The 24,136-nt window shown below is 46.1% G+C and overlaps 1 protein-coding gene across 1 annotated transcript in view; it reads right to left on the reverse strand.

The window, feature by feature from the left end:
* The window catches only part of LOC139394234 (collagen alpha-1(XIV) chain-like), a 229,138-nt gene that overhangs the window by 126,758 nt on the left and 78,244 nt on the right, over positions 1–24,136 (reverse strand). Inside the window, exons 11-20 of the mRNA XM_071142256.1 lie at positions 23,746–23,875; positions 23,419–23,564; positions 20,027–20,156; positions 18,679–18,818; positions 14,240–14,366; positions 13,907–14,046; positions 8,020–8,152; positions 7,649–7,684; positions 6,089–6,231; positions 1,778–1,910 (exon numbers count right to left, since the gene is read on the reverse strand). Of these exons, the coding sequence (XP_070998357.1) occupies positions 1,778–1,910; positions 6,089–6,231; positions 7,649–7,684; positions 8,020–8,152; positions 13,907–14,046; positions 14,240–14,366; positions 18,679–18,818; positions 20,027–20,156; positions 23,419–23,564; positions 23,746–23,875 (1,258 nt within the window). The remainder of the gene's footprint in view (positions 1–1,777; positions 1,911–6,088; positions 6,232–7,648; positions 7,685–8,019; positions 8,153–13,906; positions 14,047–14,239; positions 14,367–18,678; positions 18,819–20,026; positions 20,157–23,418; positions 23,565–23,745; positions 23,876–24,136) is intronic.

Genomic DNA, 24,136 nt, shown 5'->3' on the forward strand with positions numbered 1-24,136 from the left:
GCTTTATGTTTTGGATCATTGTCTTGTTGGAAGACAAATCTTTTGTAGACTCCATCAGGTTTTCTTCCAGAATGGTCCTGTATTTGGCTCCATCCATCTTCCCATCAATTTTAACCATCTTCCCTGTCCCTGCTGAAGAAAAGCAGGCCCAAACCATGAGGCTGCCACCACCATGTTTGACAGTGGGGATGGTGTGTTCAGCTGTGTTGCTTTTACGCCAAACATAACGTTTTGCATTGTTCCACATGTTTGGTGTGTCTCCCAGGTGGCTTGTGGCAAACTTTAAACGACACTTTTTATGGATATCTTTAAGAAATGGCTTTCTTCTTGCCACTCTTCCATAAAGGCCAGATTTGTGCAATATACGACTGATTGTTGTCCTATGGACAGAGTCTCCCACCTCAGCTGTAGATCTCTGCAGTTCATCCAGAGTGATCATGGGCCTCTTGGCTGCATCTCTGATCAGTCTTCTCCTTGTATGAGCTGAAAGTTTAGAGGGACGGCCAGGTCTTGGTAGATTTGCAGTGGTCTGATACTCCTTCCATTTCAATATTATCGCTTGCATAGTGCTCCATGGGATGTTTAAAGCTTGGGAAATCTTTTTGTATCCAAATCCGGCTTTAAACTTCTTCACAACAGTATCTCGGACCTGCCTGGTGTGTTCCTTGTTCTTCATGATGCTCTCTGCGCTTTTAACGGACCTCTGAGACTATCACAGTGCAGGTGCATTTATACAGAGACTTGATTACACACAGGTGGATTGTATTTATCATCATTAGTCATTTAGGTCAACATTGGATCATTCAGAGATCCTCACTGAACTTCTGGAGAGAGTTTGCTGCACTGAAAGTAAAGGGGCTGAATAATTTTGCACGCCCAATTTTTCAGTTTTTGATTTGTTAAAAAAGTTTGAAATATCCAATAAATGTCGTTCCACTTCATGATTGTGTCCCACTTGTTGTTGATTCTTCACAAAAAAATACAGTTTTATACCTTTATGTTTGAAGCCTGAAATGTGGCAAAGGGTCGCAAAGTTCAAGGGGGCCGAATACTTTCGCAAGGCACTGTATATAAACAGTACTACTCACATCTACTCATCCAAGGGTTTTCATTGGTTTTACTATTTTCTACATTGTAGAATAATAGTAAAGACATCAAAACTATGAAATAACACATATGGAATCATGTAGTAACCCAAAACATTTGAGTTTCTTCAAAGTGGCCACCCTTTGCCTTGATGACAGCTTTGCACACTCTTGGAATTCTCTCAACCAGCTTCATGAGGTAGTCACCTGGAATGCATTTCAATTAACAGGATTGCCTTGTTAAAAGTTAATTTGTGGAATCAGTTGTGTTGTGACAAAGTAGAGGTGGTATACAGAAGAGAGCCCTATTTGGTAAAAGACCAAGTCCATATTATGGCAAGAACAACTCAACACTTCCAGGTGACTAACTCATGAAGCTGGTTGAGAGAATACCAAGAGTGTGCAAAGCCGTCATCAAGGCAAAGGGTGGCCACTTTGAAGAATCTCAAATATAAAATATATTTTGATTTGTTTAACACTTCTTTTTTTGGTTACTACATGATTTCCATATGTGTTATTTCATAGTTTTGATGTATATATAGAAATAGGTAAGTAGAGCTCAATATAGAGCTTGAATTGTATCATCGCATTTACCATACAACCCCCACAATAGAGCCAGGTCTATACCCCAGTCATCACACCAGCTACAAGACCAGCTTCATAGAACCATCCACAAGGAAGGCTGTACTCACATGTTCTGCCCACAGAAGAAACACTGATGCCGTCCTGTCCATCTGTGTAGACTGGGGTGACCGTCACCTTGTGCTCTGTGTCAGACAGCAGAGGCTGGAGAAGGACTGTGGTCTGCTGCCCAGGCACCAGGACCTGGCGGGTAGAGATTAGACATAGTGTTACACAGTGTGTGTGTGTGTGTGTGTGCGTGTGTGCGTGTGTGTGTGTGTGTGTGTGTGTGTGTGTGCATGCGTGCGTGTGTGCGAGAGCATAAGCGTGAGGGTTTCTCCTCAGAAATCTATCTGACCTCCAAGTGTGTCTTATTTCACTGCTACCGACACGTCATTAATCAAACACATGGTAACGTCTCATCTAGCCTGTTGATTGGCCAGTTCCCACAGTGGCCAGTGGCTGAACTGACACTTGGCTTTGGGTATGAGGCTGATACCTGGTCTGAAGTTCTTTCCAAACATTTTCACTGCTCTATTCTTCAATTTTTTCCTTCTCATTAACAAATTTTTCCTCAACGACAAGACAGTTAAACCTGATATGTTGGTAATGACAAGAAAGATTAACATCTAATGAAAATTCCCAAATCGCACCCTATTCCCTATTTAGTGCACTACTTTTGACCAGGGCCCATAGGGTTCCTGTTCCTAAAATAGTGCACTATATAGGGAATGGGGTTCCATTTGGGACACAAACAAAGTTAGCATGATATTACCTCTCTGCATAATCATCAGCAGATTAGTAGTATCACGCTGTTCTGGTCGCTCATTAGACTCTTAGACCACAGTTAAAAATAGGATTAAAAAAGGAAGTTCCCAAAGGATGTTACCAACAAAAAAAAGGGTTTGAAATGGTAAAAAGTTCCCTGAGAAGGTTCAACTATGTAAAATGAATAATATTATAGTATCATTACTTGGAATTAGATCTTGTATGATAGCCTCACCGTATCAACTGTTTTACAAGTCTTCTATGATCCATCTTCCCTGGTCGGTCTGGGCTTTTCTTTTTCTTTATCCCATCTTGTGAAGTGTCAAGCCCCATACCCTGGAAACGGACTGTCCACCAGGCATGTGGTGTTTAAATCGGAACTGCCAAGTAGTTGGTTCGAGCCCAAAGTGAACGTTCCTAAATGTCCTCTCTAAGAAGCCATATCCTCACATGCAGAGGAGTGAGAGGCTAAACCCAAACCCCATCCCTATCCTCCATCCCATCCCATCCCCTGCCCTGTCAGACCCCACACCAGAGCTGAACTGTCCCGACTCCTGCACAACAACTCTGATTAGCGGAGCTGTCCAATAGACACGTGGTGCTGAAACAGACCTGCCAGGGGAGTTGGCTTGACTCAGCCCAAAACTAAACGATCTGAAAGTCCCAACCGTTCTCTCTAAGGAGCATGTCCTCACAGGTCTCTACTTCAGTCTGTGGGGTAATTGGGATTCTTCAGAAAAAAAAGAAAAAATAAACTCTTTATGGATGTGTCCCAAATGACACCCTGTTCCCTATGTAGTGCACTACTTTTGACCAGAGCCCTATGGGGACCCTATTCCCTATGTAGTGCACTACTTTTGACCAGAACCCTATGGGCCCTATATAAGGAACAGAGTGCCGTATGGGGTGCAGTCAGTGTGTTCCATTCGTTCCTCAGTGACCTAAATGCTTGTTGAAAAGATAATGGAAGTTCTTCCACGTTGCTCCGTCCCCTCTATCTTCCCCAACACAGCAGGAGCCGGGGAGATGCAGAGGTCCCAGGTGGAAATTAAAATACGAGTGAAGGACAAAGAATAGATAGAGGGTTTAAGTGCTGAATCACTGTAGAGTCCCTTGGCCCCATAGGGCTCTGTGGAGGTTGGTCGCAGAGAGGTGGAAGGGGCTACAAACTAATCATTTTTCTCATCGTACAAATGAGTCAACACACTGTGATTCTATTGAACACACTGGATAATAAAATGGTGTGATTCTATTGAACACACTGGATAATAAAATGGTGTGATTCTATTGAACACACTGGATAATAAAATGGTGTGATTCTATTGAACACACTGGAGAATAAAATGGTGTGATTCTATTGAACACACTGGATAATAAAATGGTGTGATTCTATTGAACACACTGGATAATAAAATGGTGTGATTCTATTGAACACACTGGAGAATAAAATGGTGTGATTCTATTGAACACACTGGATAATAAAATGGTGTGATTCTATTGAACACACTGGATAATAAAATGGTGTGATTCTATTGAACACACTGGATAATAAAATGGTGTGATTCTATTGAACACACTGGATAATAAAATGGTGTGATTCTATTGAACACACTGGATAATAAAATGGTGTGATTCTATTGAACACACTGGATAATAAAATGGTGTGATTCTATTGAATTTGAGCAGGGAGATAAAAAAATAAATAAAAAAAACTTGAATCAGTCAGATGAAGACTATCTTACATACTAGGTGAAGAATACTTTGGCAAAACTACCTACATTTTACTCATCTATCAGCCGTTCTTATCCAGAGCGACTTACAGGAGCAATGAGGGTTAAGTGCCTTGCTCAAGGGCACATCGACAGATTTTTCACCTAGTTGGCTCCGGGATTTGAACCAGTGACCTTTCGGTTACTGGCACATGCTCTCAACCGCTAGGCTGTCTGCCACCCCGTTCTTCGTTGTCTCCACACATGCTTCCCTATGTACCAGTCTATTGTTTCTATCATTCTACCACCCACTCATTGTCTATCCATTCTATGCATTGTCTACAAATAGCCTTTTTTGTGAAGGGCATATACATAACAGAGAAGGGTTAAGTTGTCAATGCTTTGTCTGAAGAACAGTCAAAACCCAGGATTTACATTCCAAACGTATCTGTTCTTAATCGGCGACCTTTAGGATCAACTAAACAAGACAACTGAAAGGACAACAATGAGTTCCTCAAGTTTGTCAACCAGATTTCACATTGGAGGTGTCTTTTCAGAAAACTCTCTGAGAAAAAAAGATGCTATCTAAAACCTAAAAGGGTTCTAAGACTGTCCCAATAGGTAGAACCCTCTTGGTTCCAGGTAGAACCCTTTTGGTTCCAGGTAGAACCCTTTTGGTTCCAGGTAGAACCCTTTTGGTTCCAGGTAGAACCCTTTTGGCTCCAGGTAGAACCCTTTTGGCTCCAGGTAGAACCCTTTTTTTCCCTCTAAGAGTGTAGATAGATATTATGCATCCATGCAGTGTGTCAAACTAATCAGTGGATCGACATGTGTCTCAATTTCTGTGCCTTACAGGAATTAGTTCAGTGACTAAGCCACCATGATCAAATAATCAAAGACTTTCATTAGGTTCCAGAGAGCCCAAAGGAGCATGGGTAATAATTTATCTGGTTCCTTTCAAACAGCACTGTGACTGTGTCAGCCAGTTAATTCCACACTGATACACAAATTAGACATGCTCAGCAGTAATTACACATTTAGATCAGGATTTAACCCCTCAATGGGGACAGCTACAGAACGTGTCCTGTCATCAGGATTTAACCCCTGGATGAGGACAGCTACAGAACGTGTCCTGTCATCAGGATTTAACCCCTGGATGGGGACAGCTACAGAACGTGTCCTGTCATCAGGATTTAACCCCTGGATGGGGACAGCTACAGAACGTGTCCTGTCATCAGGATTTAACCCCTGGATGGGTACAGCTACAGAACGTGTCCTGTCATCAGGATTTAACCCCTGGATGGGGACAGCTACAGAACGTGTCCTGTCATCAGGATTTAACCCCTGGATGGGGACAGCTACAGAACGTGTCCTGTCATCAGGATTTAACCCCTGGATGGGGACAGCTACAGAACGTGTCCTGTCATCAGGATTTAACCCCTGGATGGGGACAGCTACAGAACGTGTCCTGTCATCAGGATTTAACCCCTGGATGGGGACAGCTACAGAACGTGTCCTGTCATCAGGATCTAACCTCCCTGAGATTAGTTTTATTGTGTGGTGCCAAACCATCAAAGTAAGATGCTTGGTTTCTGAGTTACACAGAGTGATCTACCTACCTCACACGCATAGGAAAATGACCTCTGAACTTCCCCTCTGTGATACACTCTACGTACAGTCTATGTCTGCCCAAACCATCCGGACATTAAGACGCCTGGTAACTCTGTGAGTTCTCTCTATACTCACTGACAACCTAGCGTACAACCAACTGCTAAGGTGCAGGACGGTGTGACCAGTGAGAATAAGGAGTGACTTACAATCAGTACGCCACATATCATGATCACTGAAAGTAAACTCTTCTTCAGGAATAGCCGGTCTCTGCCTCTAAACGAGCTCCAAACTCACTGACTCCTCGTTGCGGTCTCCTGTGAGGCTGACGTAGGTGACTCTGTACTGGTCCACCATAGGATCCTCCAGCTGCCATGACACCTCCAGGCTGTAGGTGGTCTCCTCTTGGACCTGCAGGCCTCTCACCGCCTGACGCACCACTGGAGGGGACAGGTGACACAGAGATGTTCATGTATCGACTTATTGAATCCTTTTGACCAGGCCAGTTAGCTGATAACAAGCTTGGACAACAGACCTGATTGAGCTCACACAACATGAAATGACTCATCATCAACACATGCAATTACAATCATGATATTCAGCACCATGCAATTTAGCAACACAATGCAGTCAATAATCACATCTTTGTAAACCAGGAGTAGTCTGTAAGCGTGATCAAGTAACAAGTCCTTCTAAAACCAAAGCAAAGCAAACCCTGCCGAAGAGATAACACTCTTAGGGATGGATGTTTTCCTGACCACATTACCTGACCAGGAATAACTCTGAGCCCTAGATATGAGATATAACCCAGGTAGAAGAGACTAAATGTCCACCAGGAATAACTCTGAGCCCTAGCTATGAGATATAACCCAGGTAGAAGAGACTAAATGTCCACCAGGAATAACTCTGAGCCCTAGATATGAGATATAACCCAGGTAGAAGAGACTAAATGTCCACCAGGAATAACTCTGAGCCCTAGCTATGAGATATAACCCAGGTAGAAGAGACTAAATGTCCACCAGGAATAACTCTGAGCTGTAGCTATGAGATATAACCCAGGTAGAAGAGACTAAATGTCCACCAGGAATAACTCTGAGCTGTAGCTATGAGATATAACCCAGGTAGAAGAGACTAAATGTCCACCAGGAATAACTCTGAGCCCTAGCTATGAGATATAACCCAGGTAGAAGAGACTAAATGTCCACCAGGAATAACTGAGCCCTAGCTATGAGATATAACCCAGGTAGAAGAGACTAAATGTCCACCAGGAATAACTCTGAGCCCTAGCTATGAGATATAACCCAGGTAGAAGAGACTAAATGTCCACCAGGAATAACTCTGAGCTGTAGCTATGAGATATAACCCAGGTAGAAGTGACTAAATGTCCACCAGGAATAACTCTGAGCTGTAGCTATGAGATATAACCCAGGTAGAAGAGACTAAATGTCCACCAGGAATAACTCTGAGCCCTAGCTATGAGATATAACCCAGGTAGAAGAGATTAAATGTCCACCAGGAATAACTCTGAGCTGTAACTATGAGATATAACCCAGGTAGAAGAGACTAAATGTCCACCAGGAATAACTCTGAGCCCTAGCTATGAGATATAACCCAGGTAGAAGAGTATAAATGACTTCAGACCTGAGAAATACGACAGTGGTTTAAACGTAGTAAATCTTTGATGATTGAATTTGGAAACTCTAGTTTGGTCCCATATGGTACCATGTGGCTCTCGGCAGGACTATAATCGAGTCAGAGAGACTTGTGGGAGCAGAACGCTTGGTGACAACATGAAAAAGAGCCTTTTCCATTCGACCAATAAGAATCATTTAAACAACAGTCACACCGTTCAAGTACCTGGCGTTGTGGTGGCAACCGTTGTTGTCCTGGCAACTGGAAACAATAGTGATGCAGTTTAGTAAGACAAACAGAGAGGAATACGATACTGGAAACTGAATCAAGTACTACAGTTTAGATTTTGTCGACGTTGCCTACCCAGTGTGGGTGCAGGCTGCACCTCCAGTCAAAGATGTACCACATCTGATTCAACTCATTAAGTCTTTATTGGACAAAGTGATTAGTTCAATACCTGAATCTGGAGTCTGACTGATATAGCTGGAGTGAAAGCCTGGCCCTCTGCAGATAAGGTCTGATTTAAAGTCACGGACTAAACTGCACAACTGCTGTATGGAGCATAGAGAATGAGTTGAGTTGCATTATTCTCTCACGTGTCGTCTCCACCACTAACACCGCATCACTCTCTGATTGGTCTTTGAAGACGGCTTGGAGCATCACTTCATACTCCGTGTTAGGGCTCAGTCCACTGAGGAGGAAGGAGTCCACATCACCACTTAGAGCCATCTAGAGAGAGAGAGAGAGAGAGAGAGAGAAAGAGAGCGAGAAAGAGAGAGATTGAGAGAGAGAGGGAGAGAGAGAGAGAGAGAGAGAGACAGAGACAGAGAGAGAGAGAGACAGAGAGAGAGACAGAGACAGAGACAGAGAGAGAGAGAGACAGAGAGAGACAGAGACAGAGAGAGAGAGAGAGAGAGAGAGAGAGAGAGAGAGAGAGAGAGAGAGAGAGAGAGAGAGAGAGAGAGAGAGAGAGAGAGAGAGAGAGAGAGAGAGAGAGAGAGGGAGGGAGAGAGAGAGAGAGAGAGAGAGAGAGAGAGAGGGAGAGAAACAGAAAGGATAATATACAGCTGCTGTGATCAATATCATTATCATACACTGCTCTCTCATGGATTAACTCAACTAGTCTGCATTGGTGGGTTTTGTGGGAAAATCTCTACTGTCCAGATCGACGGAGCCTTTTGGGTCTCAGTGGTGTAACATTTCACCACCCTACCTCACAGTCACAGCCTCACAGCTCTACAGTCACAGCCTCACAGCCCGACAATCACAGCCTCACAGCTGTACAGTCACAGCCTCACAGCCCGACAATCACAGCCTCACAGCTGTACAGTCACAGCCTCACAGCCCGACAATCACAGCCTCACAGCTCTACAGTCACAGCCTCACATCTCTACAGTCACAGCCTCACAGCTCTACAGTCACAGCCTCACAGCTCTACAGTCACAGCCTCACAGCTGTACAGTCACAGCCTCACAGCTCTACAATCACAGCCTCACAGCTCTACAATCACAGCCTCACAGCTCTACAGTCACAGCCTCACAGCTCTACAGTCACAGCCTCACAGCTCTAGTCACAGCCTCACAGCTCTACAATCACAGCCTCACAGCTCTACAGTCACAGCCTCACTGCTCTACAGTCACAGCCTCACTGCTCTACAGTCACAGCCTCACAGCTCTACAGTCACAGCCTCACAGCTCTACAGTCACAGCCTCACAGCTCTAGTCACAGCCTCACAGCTCTACAATCACAGCCTCACAGCTCTACAATCACAGCCTCACAGCTCTACAGTCACAACCTCACCGCTCTACAGTCACAGCCTCACAGCTCTAGTCACAGCCTCACAGCTCTACAATCACAGCCTCACAGCTCTACAGTCACAGCCTCACAGCTCTACAGTCACAGCCTCACAGCTCTACAGTCACAGCCTCACAGCTCTACAGTCACAGCCTTACAGCTCTACAGTCACAGCCTCACAGCTCTACAGTCACAGCCTCACAGCTCTACAGTCACAGCCTCACAGCTCTACAGTCACAGCCATACAGCCCGACAATCATAGCCTCACAGCTCTACAGTCACAGCGTTACAGCCCGACAATCATAGCCTCACAGCTCTACAGTCACAGCCTTACAGTTCTACTACATAGGGCTCAGATCCAAAGTAATGCACTTTACAGGGAACAGGGTGCCATGAGAGACACAGACAGTGTATCTACTCCACAGTAACATCCCATTATCCTACCTCACAGACACAGTGTATCTACTCCACAGTAACATCCTACCACCCTACCTCACAGACAGTGTATCTACTCCACAGTAACATCCTACCACCCTACCTCACAGACACAGTGTATCTACTCCACAGTAACATTCCACCACCCTACCTCATAGACACAGACAGTGTATCTACTCCACAGTAACATTCTACCACCCTACCTCACAGACACAGACAGTGTATCTACTCCACAGTAACATTCTACCACCCTACCTCACAGACACAGTGTATCTACTCCACAGTAACATTCCACCACCCTACCTCACAGACACAGTGTATCTACTCCACAGTAACATTCTACCACCCTACCTCACAGACAGTGTATCTACTCCACAGTAATATTCCACCACCCTACCTCACAGACACAGTGTATCTACTCCACAGTAACATTCCACCATCCTACCTCACAGACACAGACAGTGTATCTACTCCACAGTAACATTCCACCACCCTACCTCACAGACACAGTGTATCTACTCCACAGTAACATTCCACCACCCTACCTCACAGACACAGTGTATCTACTTCACAGTAACATTCCACCACCCTACCTCACAGACACAGTGTATCTACTCCACAGTAACATTCTACCACCCTACCTCACTGACACAGTGTATCTACTCCACAGTAACATTCCACCACCCTACCTCACAGACACAGCCAGTGTATCTACTCCACAGTAACATTCCACCACCCTACCTCACAGACACAGCCAGTGTATCTACTCCACAGTAACATTCCACCACCCTACCTCACAGACACAGTGTATCTACTCCACAGTAACATTCCACCACCCTACCTCACAGACACAGACAGTGTATCTACTCCACAGTAACATTCAACCACCCTACCTCACAGACACAGTGTATCTACTCCACAGTAACATTCCACCACCCTACCTCACAGACACAGACAGTGCATCTACTCCACAGTAACATTCCACCACCCTACCTCATAGACACAGTGTATCTACTCCACAGTAACATTCTACCACCCTACCTCACAGACACAGTGTATCTACTCCACAGTAACATTCCACCACCCTACCTCACAGACAGTGTATCTACTCCACAGTAACATTCTACCACCCTACCTCATAGACACAGACAGTGTATTTAATCCACAGTAACAGTGTCTCTACTCCACAGTAACATTCCACCACCATACCTCACAGACACAGCCAGTGTATCTACTCCACAGTAACATTCCACCACCATACCTCACAGGCAGTGTATCTACTCCACAGTAACATTCCACCACCCTACCTCACAGACACAGCCAGTGTATCTACTCCACAGTAACATTCCACCACCCTACCTCACAGACAGTGTATCTACTCCACAGTAACATTCTACCACCCTACCTCACAGACAGTGTATCTACTCCACAGTAACATTCTACCACCCTACCTCACAGACACAGTGTATCTACTCCACAGTAACATTCCACCACCCTACCTCACAGACACAGCCAGTGTATCTACTCCACAGTAACATTCCACCACCCTACCTCACAGACAGTGTATCTACTCCACAGTAACATTCTACCACCCTACCTCACAGACAGTGTATCTACTCCACAGTAACATTCTACCACCCTACCTCACAGACACAGTGTATCTACTCCACAGCATCAGCAGTATATTATTTTCTGCTGCGGTGAGTCCCGGTAAACACACCGACCTGCAGACCTGCAGTGCTATCTGTAAAGACCAGCTAGCTACAGTAGTCAGTCAGGACCCAGGAAAAAGGCCAGACACAGGTGATGCATGAGGCTGGTCAGTCAGTTCAGAGAGCATATTTCACTAGCTTGGGGCCATAACGGTTTGTGCTTTATAGCCAACTCCAATGGCTGTGTGTCATAGGAGTTGGCTAAACAGCACAAACAGATCTGGCAGCAGGCTAATATTTCCCCAGCTGGCTAGAGACTGGAGCATTGTGCCGTTCTACAGCTGGTGTTCTCTTGTTAAGGACAGATGATCAACACTTTGGATCTGAGCCAGGATCACAGTTATATCAGCCACTAAAAACCTAGTCAATCAGGCACCCAATCAAGTCAAGTAGCTAACTTGGATTATGAGTATTGGAGCTTGCACTTTTGGGACTATTCCATGTATTCTATTTTACCTGGCAAACTAAATGAAGAGCAGCAAGAGTCTCAAGAAGCATTTGTCAAATGTATTGATCCAGGTCTGGTTTCCCTTTTGGGTTGTCCCAAAACCAACCTCCTTAGTGGATTGTCCCAGTACTGACCTCCTTAGTGGATTTTCCCAGTACCAACCTCCTTAGTGGGTTATCCCAGTACCAACCTCCTTTGTGGGTTATCCCAGTACCAACCTCCTTGGTGGGTTATCCCAGTACCGACCTCCTTAGTGGGTTATCCCAGTACTGACCTCCTTAGTGGGTTGTCCCAGTACCAACCTCCTTAGTGGGTTGTCTCAGTACCAACCTCCTTAGTGGGTTGTCTAAGTACCAACCTCCTTAGTGGGTTGTCCCAGTACCAACCTCCTTAGTGGGTTATCCCAGTACCAACCTCCTTAGTGGGTTGTCCCAGTACCAACCTCCTTAGTGGGTTGTCCCAGTACTGACCTCCATAGTGGATTGTCTAAGTACCAACCTCCTTAGTGGGTTATCTCAGTACCCCTCTCCTTAATGGGTTGTCTCAGTACCAACCTCCATAGTGGGTTGTCCCTGTACCAACCTCCTTAGTGGGTTATCCCAGTACCAACCTCCATAGTGGGTTATCCCAGTACCAACCTCCTTAGTGGGTTGTCTCAGTACTGACCTCCATAGTGGATTGTCTCAGTACCAACCACCTTAGTGGGTTGTCCCAGTACCAACCTCCTTAGTGGGTTATCCCAGTACCAACCTCCATAGTGGGTTGTCCCAGTACCAACCTCCTTAGTGGGTTGTCTCAGTACCAACCTCCTTAGTGGGTTGTCTCAGTACCAACCTCCTTAGTGGGTTGTCTAAGTACTGACCTCCTTAGTGGGTTATCCCAGTACCAACCTCCTTAGTGGATTGTCTCAGTACTGACCTCCTTAGTGGGTTATCTCAGTACCAACCTCCTTAGTGGGTTGTCTCAGTACCAACCTCCTTAGTGGGTTGTCTCAGTACCAACCTCCTTAGTGGGTTATCCCAGTACCAACCTCCATAGTGGGTTGTCCCAGTACCAACCTCCTTAGTGGGTTATCCCAGTACCAACCTCCATAGTGGGTTGTCCCAGTACCAACCTCCTTAGTGGGTTGTCCCAGTACCAACCTCCATAGTGGGTTGTCCCAGTACCAACCTCCATAGTGGGTTGTCCCAGTACCAACCTCCTTAGTGGGTTATCCCAGTACCAACCTCCATAGTGGGTTGTCCCAGTACCAACCTCCATAGTGGGTTGTCTAAGTACTGACCTCCTTAGTGGGTTGTCTCAGTACTGACCTCCTTAGTGGGTTATCTCAGTACTGACCTCCTTAGTGGGTTATCTCAGTACCCCTCTCCTTAATGGGTTGTCTCAGTACCAACCTCCATAGTGGGTTGTCCCTGTACCAACCTCCTTAGTGGGTTATCCCAGTACCAACCTCCTTAGTGGGTTGTCCCAGTACCAACCTCCTTAGTGGGTTGTCCCAGTACCAACCTCCTTAGTGGGTTGTCTCAGTACTGACCTCCTTAGTGGGTTGTCCCTGTACCAACCTCCTTAGTGGGTTATCCCAGTACCAACCTCCTTAGTGGGTTGTCCCAGTACCAACCTCCTTAGTGGGTTGTCTCAGTACTGACCTCCATAGTGGGTTGTCTCAGTACTGACCTCCTTAGTGGGTTATCCCAGTACCAACCTCCTTAGTGGGTTATCCCAGTACCAACCTCCTTAGTGGGTTGTCCCAGTACCAACCTCCTTAGTGGGTTATCTCAGTACTGACCTCCTTAGTGGGTTGTCTCAGTACTGACCTCCATAGTGGGTTATCCCAGTACCAACCTCCTTAGTGGGTTGTCTCAGTACCAACCTCCATAGTGGGTTGTCTCAGTACTGACCTCCATAGTGGGTTATCCCAGTACCAACCTCCTTAGTGGGTTGTCTCAGTACCAACCTCCATAGTGGGTTGTCCCAGTACCAACCTCCTTAGTGGGTTGTCCCAGTACCAACCTCCTTAGTGGGTTGTCTCAGTACTGACCTCCTTAGTGGGTTGTCCCTGTCCTAACCTCCTTAGTGGGTTGACCCCATACTGACCTCCTTAGTGTCCCCTCCATCATAAGGAGCCCAGGTCAGTTTGTAGAGGACGATGCCCGGAGCAGAGTGATCCCAGCTGACCCGGAAGCTCTCTGCGGTGACCTCACTGGCCTGGAGGTCAAGAGGGCCTGGTACAGGGTCTATTAGAGAGATCAAACAGCATCATCAGAACAGTAAGATCAGCTATAACATGAAGTAAAACACACATCACTTCTGACTGGAAAAACTCATACTACAGTCCTATTCTGACCTGGTTAGTACCAATAAAATAGTTCCTAAAGTGCAAACCCTGTCCATCTGGCACTACTCTGAGAGACTCTGATTGGTTCTTACCGGTGGTGAAGCTGCCAGAGAGGGCTTCTGATTGGCCCTCGTCGTAGATCCCAAATATGGCTACCTCATACTCCCTTGCAGACATCAGGTCATTCAGAGTCCAGGACGTGACTGGACCCACATCCACCTAAGGGGAAACAGAGACACACAGTATTGACAGAAGAGAGAGAGACACAGTATTGACAGAAGAGAGAGAGACACAGTATTGACAGAAGAGAGAGAGAGAGACACACAGTATTGACAGAAGAGAGAGAGACACAGTATTGACAGAAGAGAGAGAGAGAGACACACAGTATTGACAGAAGAGAGAGAGACACAGTATTTACAGAAGAGAGAGAGAGACACACAGTATTGACAGAAGAGAGAGAGAGACACACAGTATTGACAGAAGAGAGAGAGACACAGTATTTACAGAAGAGAGAGAGAGACACACAGTATTGACAGAAGAGAGAGAGAGACACACAGTATTGACAGAAGAGAGAGAGAGACACACAGTATTGACAGAAGAGAGAGAGAGACACACAGTATTGACAGAAGAGAGAGAGAGACACACAGTATTGACAGAAGAGAGAGAGACACAGTATTGACAGAAGAGAGAGAGAGACACACAGTATTGACAGAAGAGAGAGAGAGACACACAGTATTGACAGAAGAGAGAGAGAGAGAGACACACAGTATTGACAGAAGAGAGAGAGAGAGAGACACAGACACACAGTATTGACAGAAGAGAGAGAGAGAGAGAGAGACACACAGTATTGACAGAAGAGAGAGAGAGAGACACACAGTATTGACAGAAGAGAGAGAGACACAGTATTGACAGAAGAGAGAGAGAGACACACAGTATTGACAGAAGAGAGAGAGACACAGTATTGACAGAAGAGAGAGAGAGACACACAGTATTGACAGAAGAGAGAGAGACACACAGTATTGACAGAAGAGAGAGAGACACACAGTATTGACAGAAGAGAGAGAGAGACACACAGTATTGACAGAAGAGAGAGAGACACACAGTATTGACAGAAGAGAGAGAGAGACACACAGTATTGACAGAAGAGAGAGAGAGACACACAGTATTGACAGAAGAGAGAGAGAGATACACACAGTATTGACAGAAGAGAGAGAGAGAGACACACAGTATTGACAGAAGAGAGAGAGAGACACACAGTATTGACAGAAGAGAGAGAGAGAGAGACACACAGTATTGACAGAAGAGAGAGAGACACAGTATTGACAGAAGAGAGAGAGAGACACACAGTATTGACAGAAGAGAGAGAGACACAGTATTGACAGAAGAGAGAGAGACACAGTATTGACAGAAGAGAGAGAGAGACACACAGTATTGACAGAAGAGAGAGAGAGACACAGTATTGACAGAAGAGAGAGAGAGACACAGTATTGACAGAAGAGAGAGAGACACACAGTATTGACAGAAGAGAGAGAGACACACAGTATTGACAGAAGAGAGAGAGACACACAGTATTGACAGAAGAGAGAGAGAGACACACAGTATTGACAGAAGAGAGAGAGAGACACACAGTATTGACAGAAGAGAGAGAGACACAGTATTGACAGAAGAGAGAGAGACACACAGTATTGACAGAAGAGAGAGAGAGACACACAGTATTGACAGAAGAGAGAGAGACACACAGTATTGACAGAAGAGAGAGAGACACACAGTATTGACAGAAGAGAGAGAGAGACACACAGTATTGACAGAAGAGAGAGAGACACACAGTATTGACAGAAGAGAGAGAGACACACAGTATTGACAGAAGAGAGAGAGACACACAGTATTGACAGAAGAGAAAGAGACACACCGTATTGACAGAAGAGAGAGAGAGACACACAGTATTGAGAGGACAGACAGACAGACAGACAGACAGACAGACAGACAGACAGACAGACAGACAGACAGACAGACAGACAGACAGACAGACGTAATATATGTATAACTCTATGTTAAATCCCCTAGTCTTGTTCTAGGTTAAATCCCCTAGTCTTGTTCTAGGTTAAATCCCCTAGTCTTGTTCTAGGTTAAATCCCCTAGTCTTGTTCTAGGTTAAATCCCCTAGTCTTGTTCTAGGTTAAATCACCTAGTCTTGTTCTAGGTTAAATTCCCTAGTCTTGTTCTAGGTTAAATCCCCTAGTCTTGTTCTAGGTTAAATCCCCTCGTGTTGTCTCTCACCTCATCAGTCTTTAGCCCGTCAGTCTTGACGTACATGATGTGGTATCCTGTCACCTTCCTAGAGGCAGCTTCCCACGACAGTTTGGCTGAGTTGTGGTCCACCTCAGAGAACACAAGGTTCTTGGGAGGGCTCAGTGGGTTATCCCAGTACCAACCTCCTTTGTGGGTTATCCCAGTACCAACCTCCTTGGTGGGTTATCCCAGTACCGACCTCCTTAGTGGGTTATCCCAGTACTGACCTCCTTAGTGGGTTGTCCCAGTACCAACCTCCTTAGTGGGTTGTCTCAGTACCAACCTCCTTAGTGGGTTGTCTAAGTACCAACCTCCTTAGTGGGTTGTCCCAGTACCAACCTCCTTAGTGGGTTATCCCAGTACCAACCTCCTTAGTGGGTTGTCCCAGTACCAACCTCCTTAGTGGGTTGTCCCAGTACTGACCTCCATAGTGGATTGTCTAAGTACCAACCTCCTTAGTGGGTTATCTCAGTACCCCTCTCCTTAATGGGTTGTCTCAGTACCAACCTCCATAGTGGGTTGTCCCTGTACCAACCTCCTTAGTGGGTTATCCCAGTACCAACCTCCATAGTGGGTTATCCCAGTACCAACCTCCTTAGTGGGTTGTCTCAGTACTGACCTCCATAGTGGATTGTCTCAGTACCAACCTCCTTAGTGGGTTGTCCCAGTACCAACCTCCTTAGTGGGTTATCCCAGTACCAACCTCCATAGTGGGTTGTCCCAGTACCAACCTCCTTAGTGGGTTGTCTCAGTACCAACCTCCTTAGTGGGTTGTCTCAGTACCAACCTCCTTAGTGGGTTGTCTAAGTACTGACCTCCTTAGTGGGTTATCCCAGTACCAACCTCCTTAGTGGATTGTCTCAGTACTGACCTCCTTAGTGGGTTATCTCAGTACCAACCTCCTTAGTGGGTTGTCTCAGTACCAACCTCCTTAGTGGGAAGAGAGAGAGAGACACACAGTATTGACAGAAGAGAGAGAGAGATACACACAGTATTGACAGAAGAGAGAGAGAGAGACACACAGTATTGACAGAAGAGAGAGAGACACACAGTATTGACAGAAGAGAGAGAGACACACAGTATTGACAGAAGAGAGAGAGAGACACACAGTATTGACAGAAGAGAGAGAGAGACACACAGTATTGACAGAAGAGAGAGAGAGATACACACAGTATTGACAGAAGAGAGAGAGAGAGACACACAGTATTGACAGAAGAGAGAGAGAGACACACAGTATTGACAGAAGAGAGAGAGAGAGAGACACACAGTATTGACAGAAGAGAGAGAGACACAGTATTGACAGAAGAGAGAGAGAGACACACAGTATTGACAGAAGAGAGAGAGACACAGTATTGACAGAAGAGAGAGAGACACAGTATTGACAGAAGAGAGAGAGAGACACACAGTATTGACAGAAGAGAGAGAGAGACACAGTATTGACAGAAGAGAGAGAGAGACACAGTATTGACAGAAGAGAGAGAGACACACAGTATTGACAGAAGAGAGAGAGACACACAGTATTGACAGAAGAGAGAGAGACACACAGTATTGACAGAAGAGAGAGAGAGACACACAGTATTGACAGAAGAGAGAGAGAGACACACAGTATTGACAGAAGAGAGAGAGACACAGTATTGACAGAAGAGAGAGAGACACACAGTATTGACAGAAGAGAGAGAGAGACACACAGTATTGACAGAAGAGAGAGAGACACACAGTATTGACAGAAGAGAGAGAGACACACAGTATTGACAGAAGAGAGAGAGAGACACACAGTATTGACAGAAGAGAGAGAGACACACAGTATTGACAGAAGAGAGAGAGACACACAGTATTGACAGAAGAGAGAGAGACACACAGTATTGACAGAAGAGAAAGAGACACACCGTATTGACAGAAGAGAGAGAGAGACACACAGTATTGAGAGGACAGACAGACAGACAGACAGACAGACAGACAGACAGACAGACAGACAGACAGACAGACAGACAGACGTAATATATGTATAACTCTATGTTAAATCCCCTAGTCTTGTTCTAGGTTAAATCCCCTAGTCTTGTTCTAGGTTAAATCCCCTAGTCTTGTTCTAGGTTAAATCCCCTAGTCTTGTTCTAGGTTAAATCCCCTAGTCTTGTTCTAGGTTAAATCACCTAGTCTTGTTCTAGGTTAAATTCCCTAGTCTTGTTCTAGGTTAAATCCCCTAGTCTTGTTCTAGGTTAAATCCCCTCGTGTTGTCTCTCACCTCATCAGTCTTTAGCCCGTCAGTCTTGACGTACATGATGTGGTATCCTGTCACCTTCCTAGAGGCAGCTTCCCACGACAGTTTGGCTGAGTTGTGGTCCACCTCAGAGAACACAAGGTTCTTGGGAGGGCTCAGTGGCACTGCGGACACAAAGGGGTTAACTCAAAATGTCATGTTGAAGAGATCAATCAATCAATCAATCAATCAAATGTATTTACAGAGCCCTTTTTCCATCAGTAGACACTAAGTGCTATACAGCTACAACTTCTGAAGACAGGAAGACCTACAGTATATCTGTCCTCGGGAAGACCTTCAGTATATCTGTCCTCAGGAAGACCTACAGTATATCTGTCCTCAGGAAGACCTACAGTATATCTGTCTTCAGGAAGACCTTCAGTATATCTGTCCTCAGGAAGACCTTCAGTATATCTGTCCTCAGGAAGGCCTTCAGTATATCTGTCCTCAGGAAGACCTTCAGTATATCTGTCCTCGGGAAGACCTTCAGTATATCTGTCCTCAGGAAGACCTACAGTATATCTGTCCTCAGGAAGACCCACAGTATACCTGTCATCAGGAAGACCCACAGTATATCTGTCCTCAGGAAGACCTACAGTATATCTGTCCTCAGGAAGACCTTCAGTATATCTGTCCTCAGGAAGACCTACAGTATATCTGTCATCAGGAACACCTTCAGTATATCTGTCCTCAGGAAGACCTTCAGTATATCTGTCCTCAGGAAGACCTACAGTATATCTGCCCTCAGGAAGACCCACAGTATATCTGTCCTCAGGAAGACCCACAGTATATCTGTCCTCAGGAAGACCCACAGTATATCTGTCCTCAGGAAGACCTTCAGTATATCTGTCCTCAGGAAGACCTTCAGTGTATCTGTCCTCGGGAAGACCTTCAGTATATCTGTCCTCAGGAAGACCTTCAGTATATCTGTCCTCAGGAAGACCTACAGTATATCTGCCCTCAGGAAGACCCACAGTATATCTGTCCTCAGGAAGACCCACAGTATATCTGTCCTCAGGAAGACCCACAGTATATCTGTCCTCAGGAAGACCCACAGTATATCTGTCCTCAGGAAGACCCACAGTATATCTGTCCTCAGGAAGACCTTCAGTATATCTGTCCTCAGGAAGACCTTCAGTGTATCTGTCCTCGGGAAGACCTTCAGTATATCTGTCCTCAGGAAGACCTTCAGTATATCTGTCCTCGGGAAGACCTTCAGTATATCTGTCCTCAGGAAGACCCACAGTATACCTGTCATCAGGAAGACCCACAGTATACCTGTCCTTTATCTGAATTGTTGAATATTTAACAGTAGGTTTAAGAGGACACTTACAGGTGGTCTGCTGGCTACTCATAGGATCGCTAGCTTCTTCTCCATACATGGCGTAGACTGTCACCGTGTACTCAGTGGCAGGAGTCAAGTCCTCCAGCTGTAGATCAGTTACTGCGTCTGACACCTTCATCTGTTGGTATTAAAAGAGGGAAATGGGAAAGCATCGATGAAGGTCCAGATGACACAGTGGTGTGAGTCCCAAATTACAACCTATTCCTTATATAGTGCACTACTTGTGTAGTGGACTAATGTAGTCAACAGGGTACTGTTGGGACTAAAGCCAAGAAGCGCCATCTGGAAGCCTGATTAGTACGGAGAATAATTCAACATGAAACATGTCACTTCTTTGCACTGTCTGAAGACAGCTGTACAGAACGTACAGTATTATTTCTGAGGCACGCAATACTGTAGAAAAAGCAGAGTCGTTTATCTTGTGGAATAATCCGGACCGTGGCCGCACTTTGGAAGGGCCGCGGGCCACACACAGAGAGGTAAAACCAAAGTTCCCCATATTATATATATATATATATATACATACACTGCTCAAAAAAATAAAGGGAACACTAAAATAACACATCCTAGATCTGAATGAATGAAATAATCTCATTAAATACTTTTTTCTTTACATGGTTGAATGTGCTGACAACAAAATCACACAAAAATGATCAATGGAAATCAAATGTATCAACCCATGGAGGTCTGGATTTGGAGTCACACTCAAAATTAAAGTGGAAAACCACACTACAGGCTGATCCAACTTTGATGTAATGTCCTTAAAACAAGTCAAAGTGAGGCTCAGTATATCAGTGTGTGGCCTCCACGTGCCTGTATGACCTCCCTACAACGCCTGGGCATGCTCCTGATGAGGTGGTTGGTCTCCTGAGGGATCTTCTCCCAGACCTGGACTAAAGCATCCGCCAACTCCTGGACAGTCTGTGGTGCAACGTGGCGTTGGTGGATGGAGCGAGACATGATGTCCCAGATGTGCTCAATTGGATTCAGGTCTGGGGAACGGGCGGGCCAGTCCATAGCATCAATGCCTTCCTCTTGCAGGAACTGCTGACACACACCAGCCACATGAGGTCTATCATTGTCTTGCATTAGGAGGAACCCAGGGCCAATCGCACCAGCATATGGTCTCACAAGGGGTCTGAGGATCTCATCTCAGTACCTAATGGCAGTCAGGCTACCTCTGGCGAGCACATGGAGGGCTGTGCGGCCCCCCAAAGAAATGCCACCCCACACCATGACTGATCCACCGCCAAACCGGTCATGCTGGAGGATGTTGCAGGCAGCAGAACGTTCTCTACGGCGTCTCCAGACTGTCACATGTGCTCAGTGTGAACCTGCTTTCATCTGTGAAGAGCACAGGGCGCCAGTGGCGAATTTGCCAATCTTGGTGTTCTCTGACAAATGCCAAACGTCCTGCACGGTGTTGGGCTGTAAGCACAACCCCCACCCGTGGACGTCGGGCCCTCATACCACCCTCATGGAGTCTGTTTCTGACCGTTTGAGCAGACACATGCACATTTGTGGCCTGCTGGAGGTCATTTTGCAGGGCTCTGGCAGTGCTCCTCCTGCTCCTCCTTGCACAAAGGCGGAGGTAGCGGTCCTGCTGCTGGGTTGTTGCCCTCTTACGGCCTCCTCCACGTCTTCTGATGTACTGGCCTGTCTCCTGGTAGCGCCTCCATGCTCTGGAAACTACGCTGACAGACACAGCAAACCTTCTAGCCACAGCTCGCATTGATGTTCCATCCTGGATGAGCTGCACTACCTGAGCCACTTGTGTGGGTTGTAGACTCCGTCTCATGCTACCACTAGAGTGAAAGCACCGCCAGCATTCAAAAGTGACCAAAACATCAGCCAGGAAGCATAGGAACTGAGAAGTGGTCTGTGGTCATCACCTGCAAAACCACTCCTTTATTGGGGGTGTCTTGCTAATTGCCTATAATTTCAACCTGTTGTCTATTCCATTTGCACAACAGCATGTGAAATTTATTGTCAATCAGTGTTGCTTCCTAAGTGGACAGTTTGATTTCACAGAAGTGTGATTCACTTGGAGTTACATTGTGTTGTTTAAGTGTTCCCTCTGTTTTTTTGAGCAGTGTATTTTATAAACTCAGTCGAGGTCTCAACTTACTGTTGCGGGTTAGAAGATTAGAATACACAAGTTGCAATTTCAAAATGTGGTGGTACATCGTCAGTTTTTCTCTTGTTCTGCCAGTCACTGATAGTCAGTCAATTAGCCCGTGTCAGTTAGTTTAGCGGACAGCTATCTAAACTTGTTATCATGGTTGAAATACCGACCAGGGGCCCCCATCGATTCTGTTAGTCAGTGTCACTCAGATATCATATTAAAAAATGCAAAAAATCCACCTCATGTCAGAATGTAAAACAGCTCATTTTCCTCTCTGCCCTCATGTCAAAATGTAAAACAGCTCATTTTCCTCTCTGCCCTCATGTCAAAATGTAAAACAGCTCATTTTCCTCTCTGCCCCCTCATGTCAGAAAGTAAAAGCTCATTTTCCTCTCTGGTCTCATGTCAAAATGTAAAACAGCTAATTTTCCTCTCTGGCCTCATGTCAAAATGTAAAACAGAGACAGGGACAGAGACAGAGACAGGGACAGGGACAGGGACAGGGACAGGGACAGGGACAGAGACAGGGACAGACACAGGGACAGGGACAGACACAGGGACAGGGACAGATACACAGACAGGGACAGGGACAGAGACGGGGACAGAGAGGAACAGGGACAGATACAATGACAGAGACAGAGACAGGGACAGAGACGGGGACAGAGAGGGACAGGGACAGATACAATGACAGAGACAGAGACAGGGACAGAGAGAGACAGGGATAGAGAGAGACAGGGACAGAGACAGGGACAGAGATAGGGACAGAGAGAGACAGGGACAGAAACAGAGACAGAGGTAGGGACAGAGACAGAGATAGGGACAGGGACAAATACCGAGACAGAGATAGGGACAGAGAGAGACAGGGACAGATACATGGACAGAGAGAGACAGGGACAGGGACAGAGACAGGGACAGAGACAGGGACAGAGACAGGGACAGAGACAGGGACAGAGACAGGGACAAAGACAGGGACAGAGGATGTCCTCTTATTGAGGCCTCTCCTGCCTCCATGACACCACCAGATCCAATAAGCCTGTGGAGCCTCCAGATCACCAGGGTTCTGCTGGTTCTGTTCAGCAGCAGATCTACTGACACAAGGCCTCCCATCCCCGGTGCTCCTGTGGTTTAGGAACTAGGGATTATCCATGCTATATTTCATCAGGAGAAAAGAGACACGGACCACCAGCAGCCCCTCCAGGAAGAACCCTCCCCCAGACCGATCCCACCCAGGCTTGCGGCCCTCCGGCTGGGGTACCTCTTTCTCGTCGGAGGCCTGGTCCTCGGTCAGGGGGGCGTATAGGACCATGTACCCCGAGACGCCCTGCACACCGCTCCACCGCGCCCGCATGGTGTTGTGGGTAACGTCGTACAGCTCCAGGCCGTTCACCATGGGGAGAGCCACTGAGACACACGTGAACACACGCAGGAACGCGCACACACAGGAACGAACAGACACACACAGAGAGTTGGGTTAAACCCAGGTGAAAGAGTATGTTTACACACATCCAACTTGGCCCAGGAGGAAAAAAAAAACAAGTGTAGAAAATAGTCTTGCTGAAAATGAGAAGGGAGGTGGACTCACATGTGGTCTCGCTGCCACGAAGTGCCTCGCTAGCTGAGCTGGTGTAGACAGCGAACACAGCTAACTGGTACTCTGTTAAGGAGTTGAGATGCCGCAGAACCACAGAGTTCTCTGTGCCGTCCACCACAGCCTGGGAGAGATACAAAGAGAGATACACAGAAACTGGGTCAGAGAGACACACAGAGACTGGGTCAGAGAGATACACAGAGACTGAGAAGACACAAAGTCTTCTCATGCTTTGTTGATTTCAAAAAAGCCTTCGACTCAATCTGGCATGAGGGTCTGCTATACAAACTGATGGAAAGTGGTGTTGGGGGTAAAACATACGACATTATAAAATCCATGTACACAAACAACAAGTGTGCGGTTAAAATTGGCAAAAAACACACAC

The sequence above is a fragment of the Oncorhynchus clarkii genome, unplaced genomic scaffold (genome assembly GCF_045791955.1).
Source record: "Oncorhynchus clarkii lewisi isolate Uvic-CL-2024 unplaced genomic scaffold, UVic_Ocla_1.0 unplaced_contig_9596_pilon_pilon, whole genome shotgun sequence".
Lineage (NCBI taxonomy): Eukaryota > Metazoa > Chordata > Actinopteri > Salmoniformes > Salmonidae > Oncorhynchus > Oncorhynchus clarkii.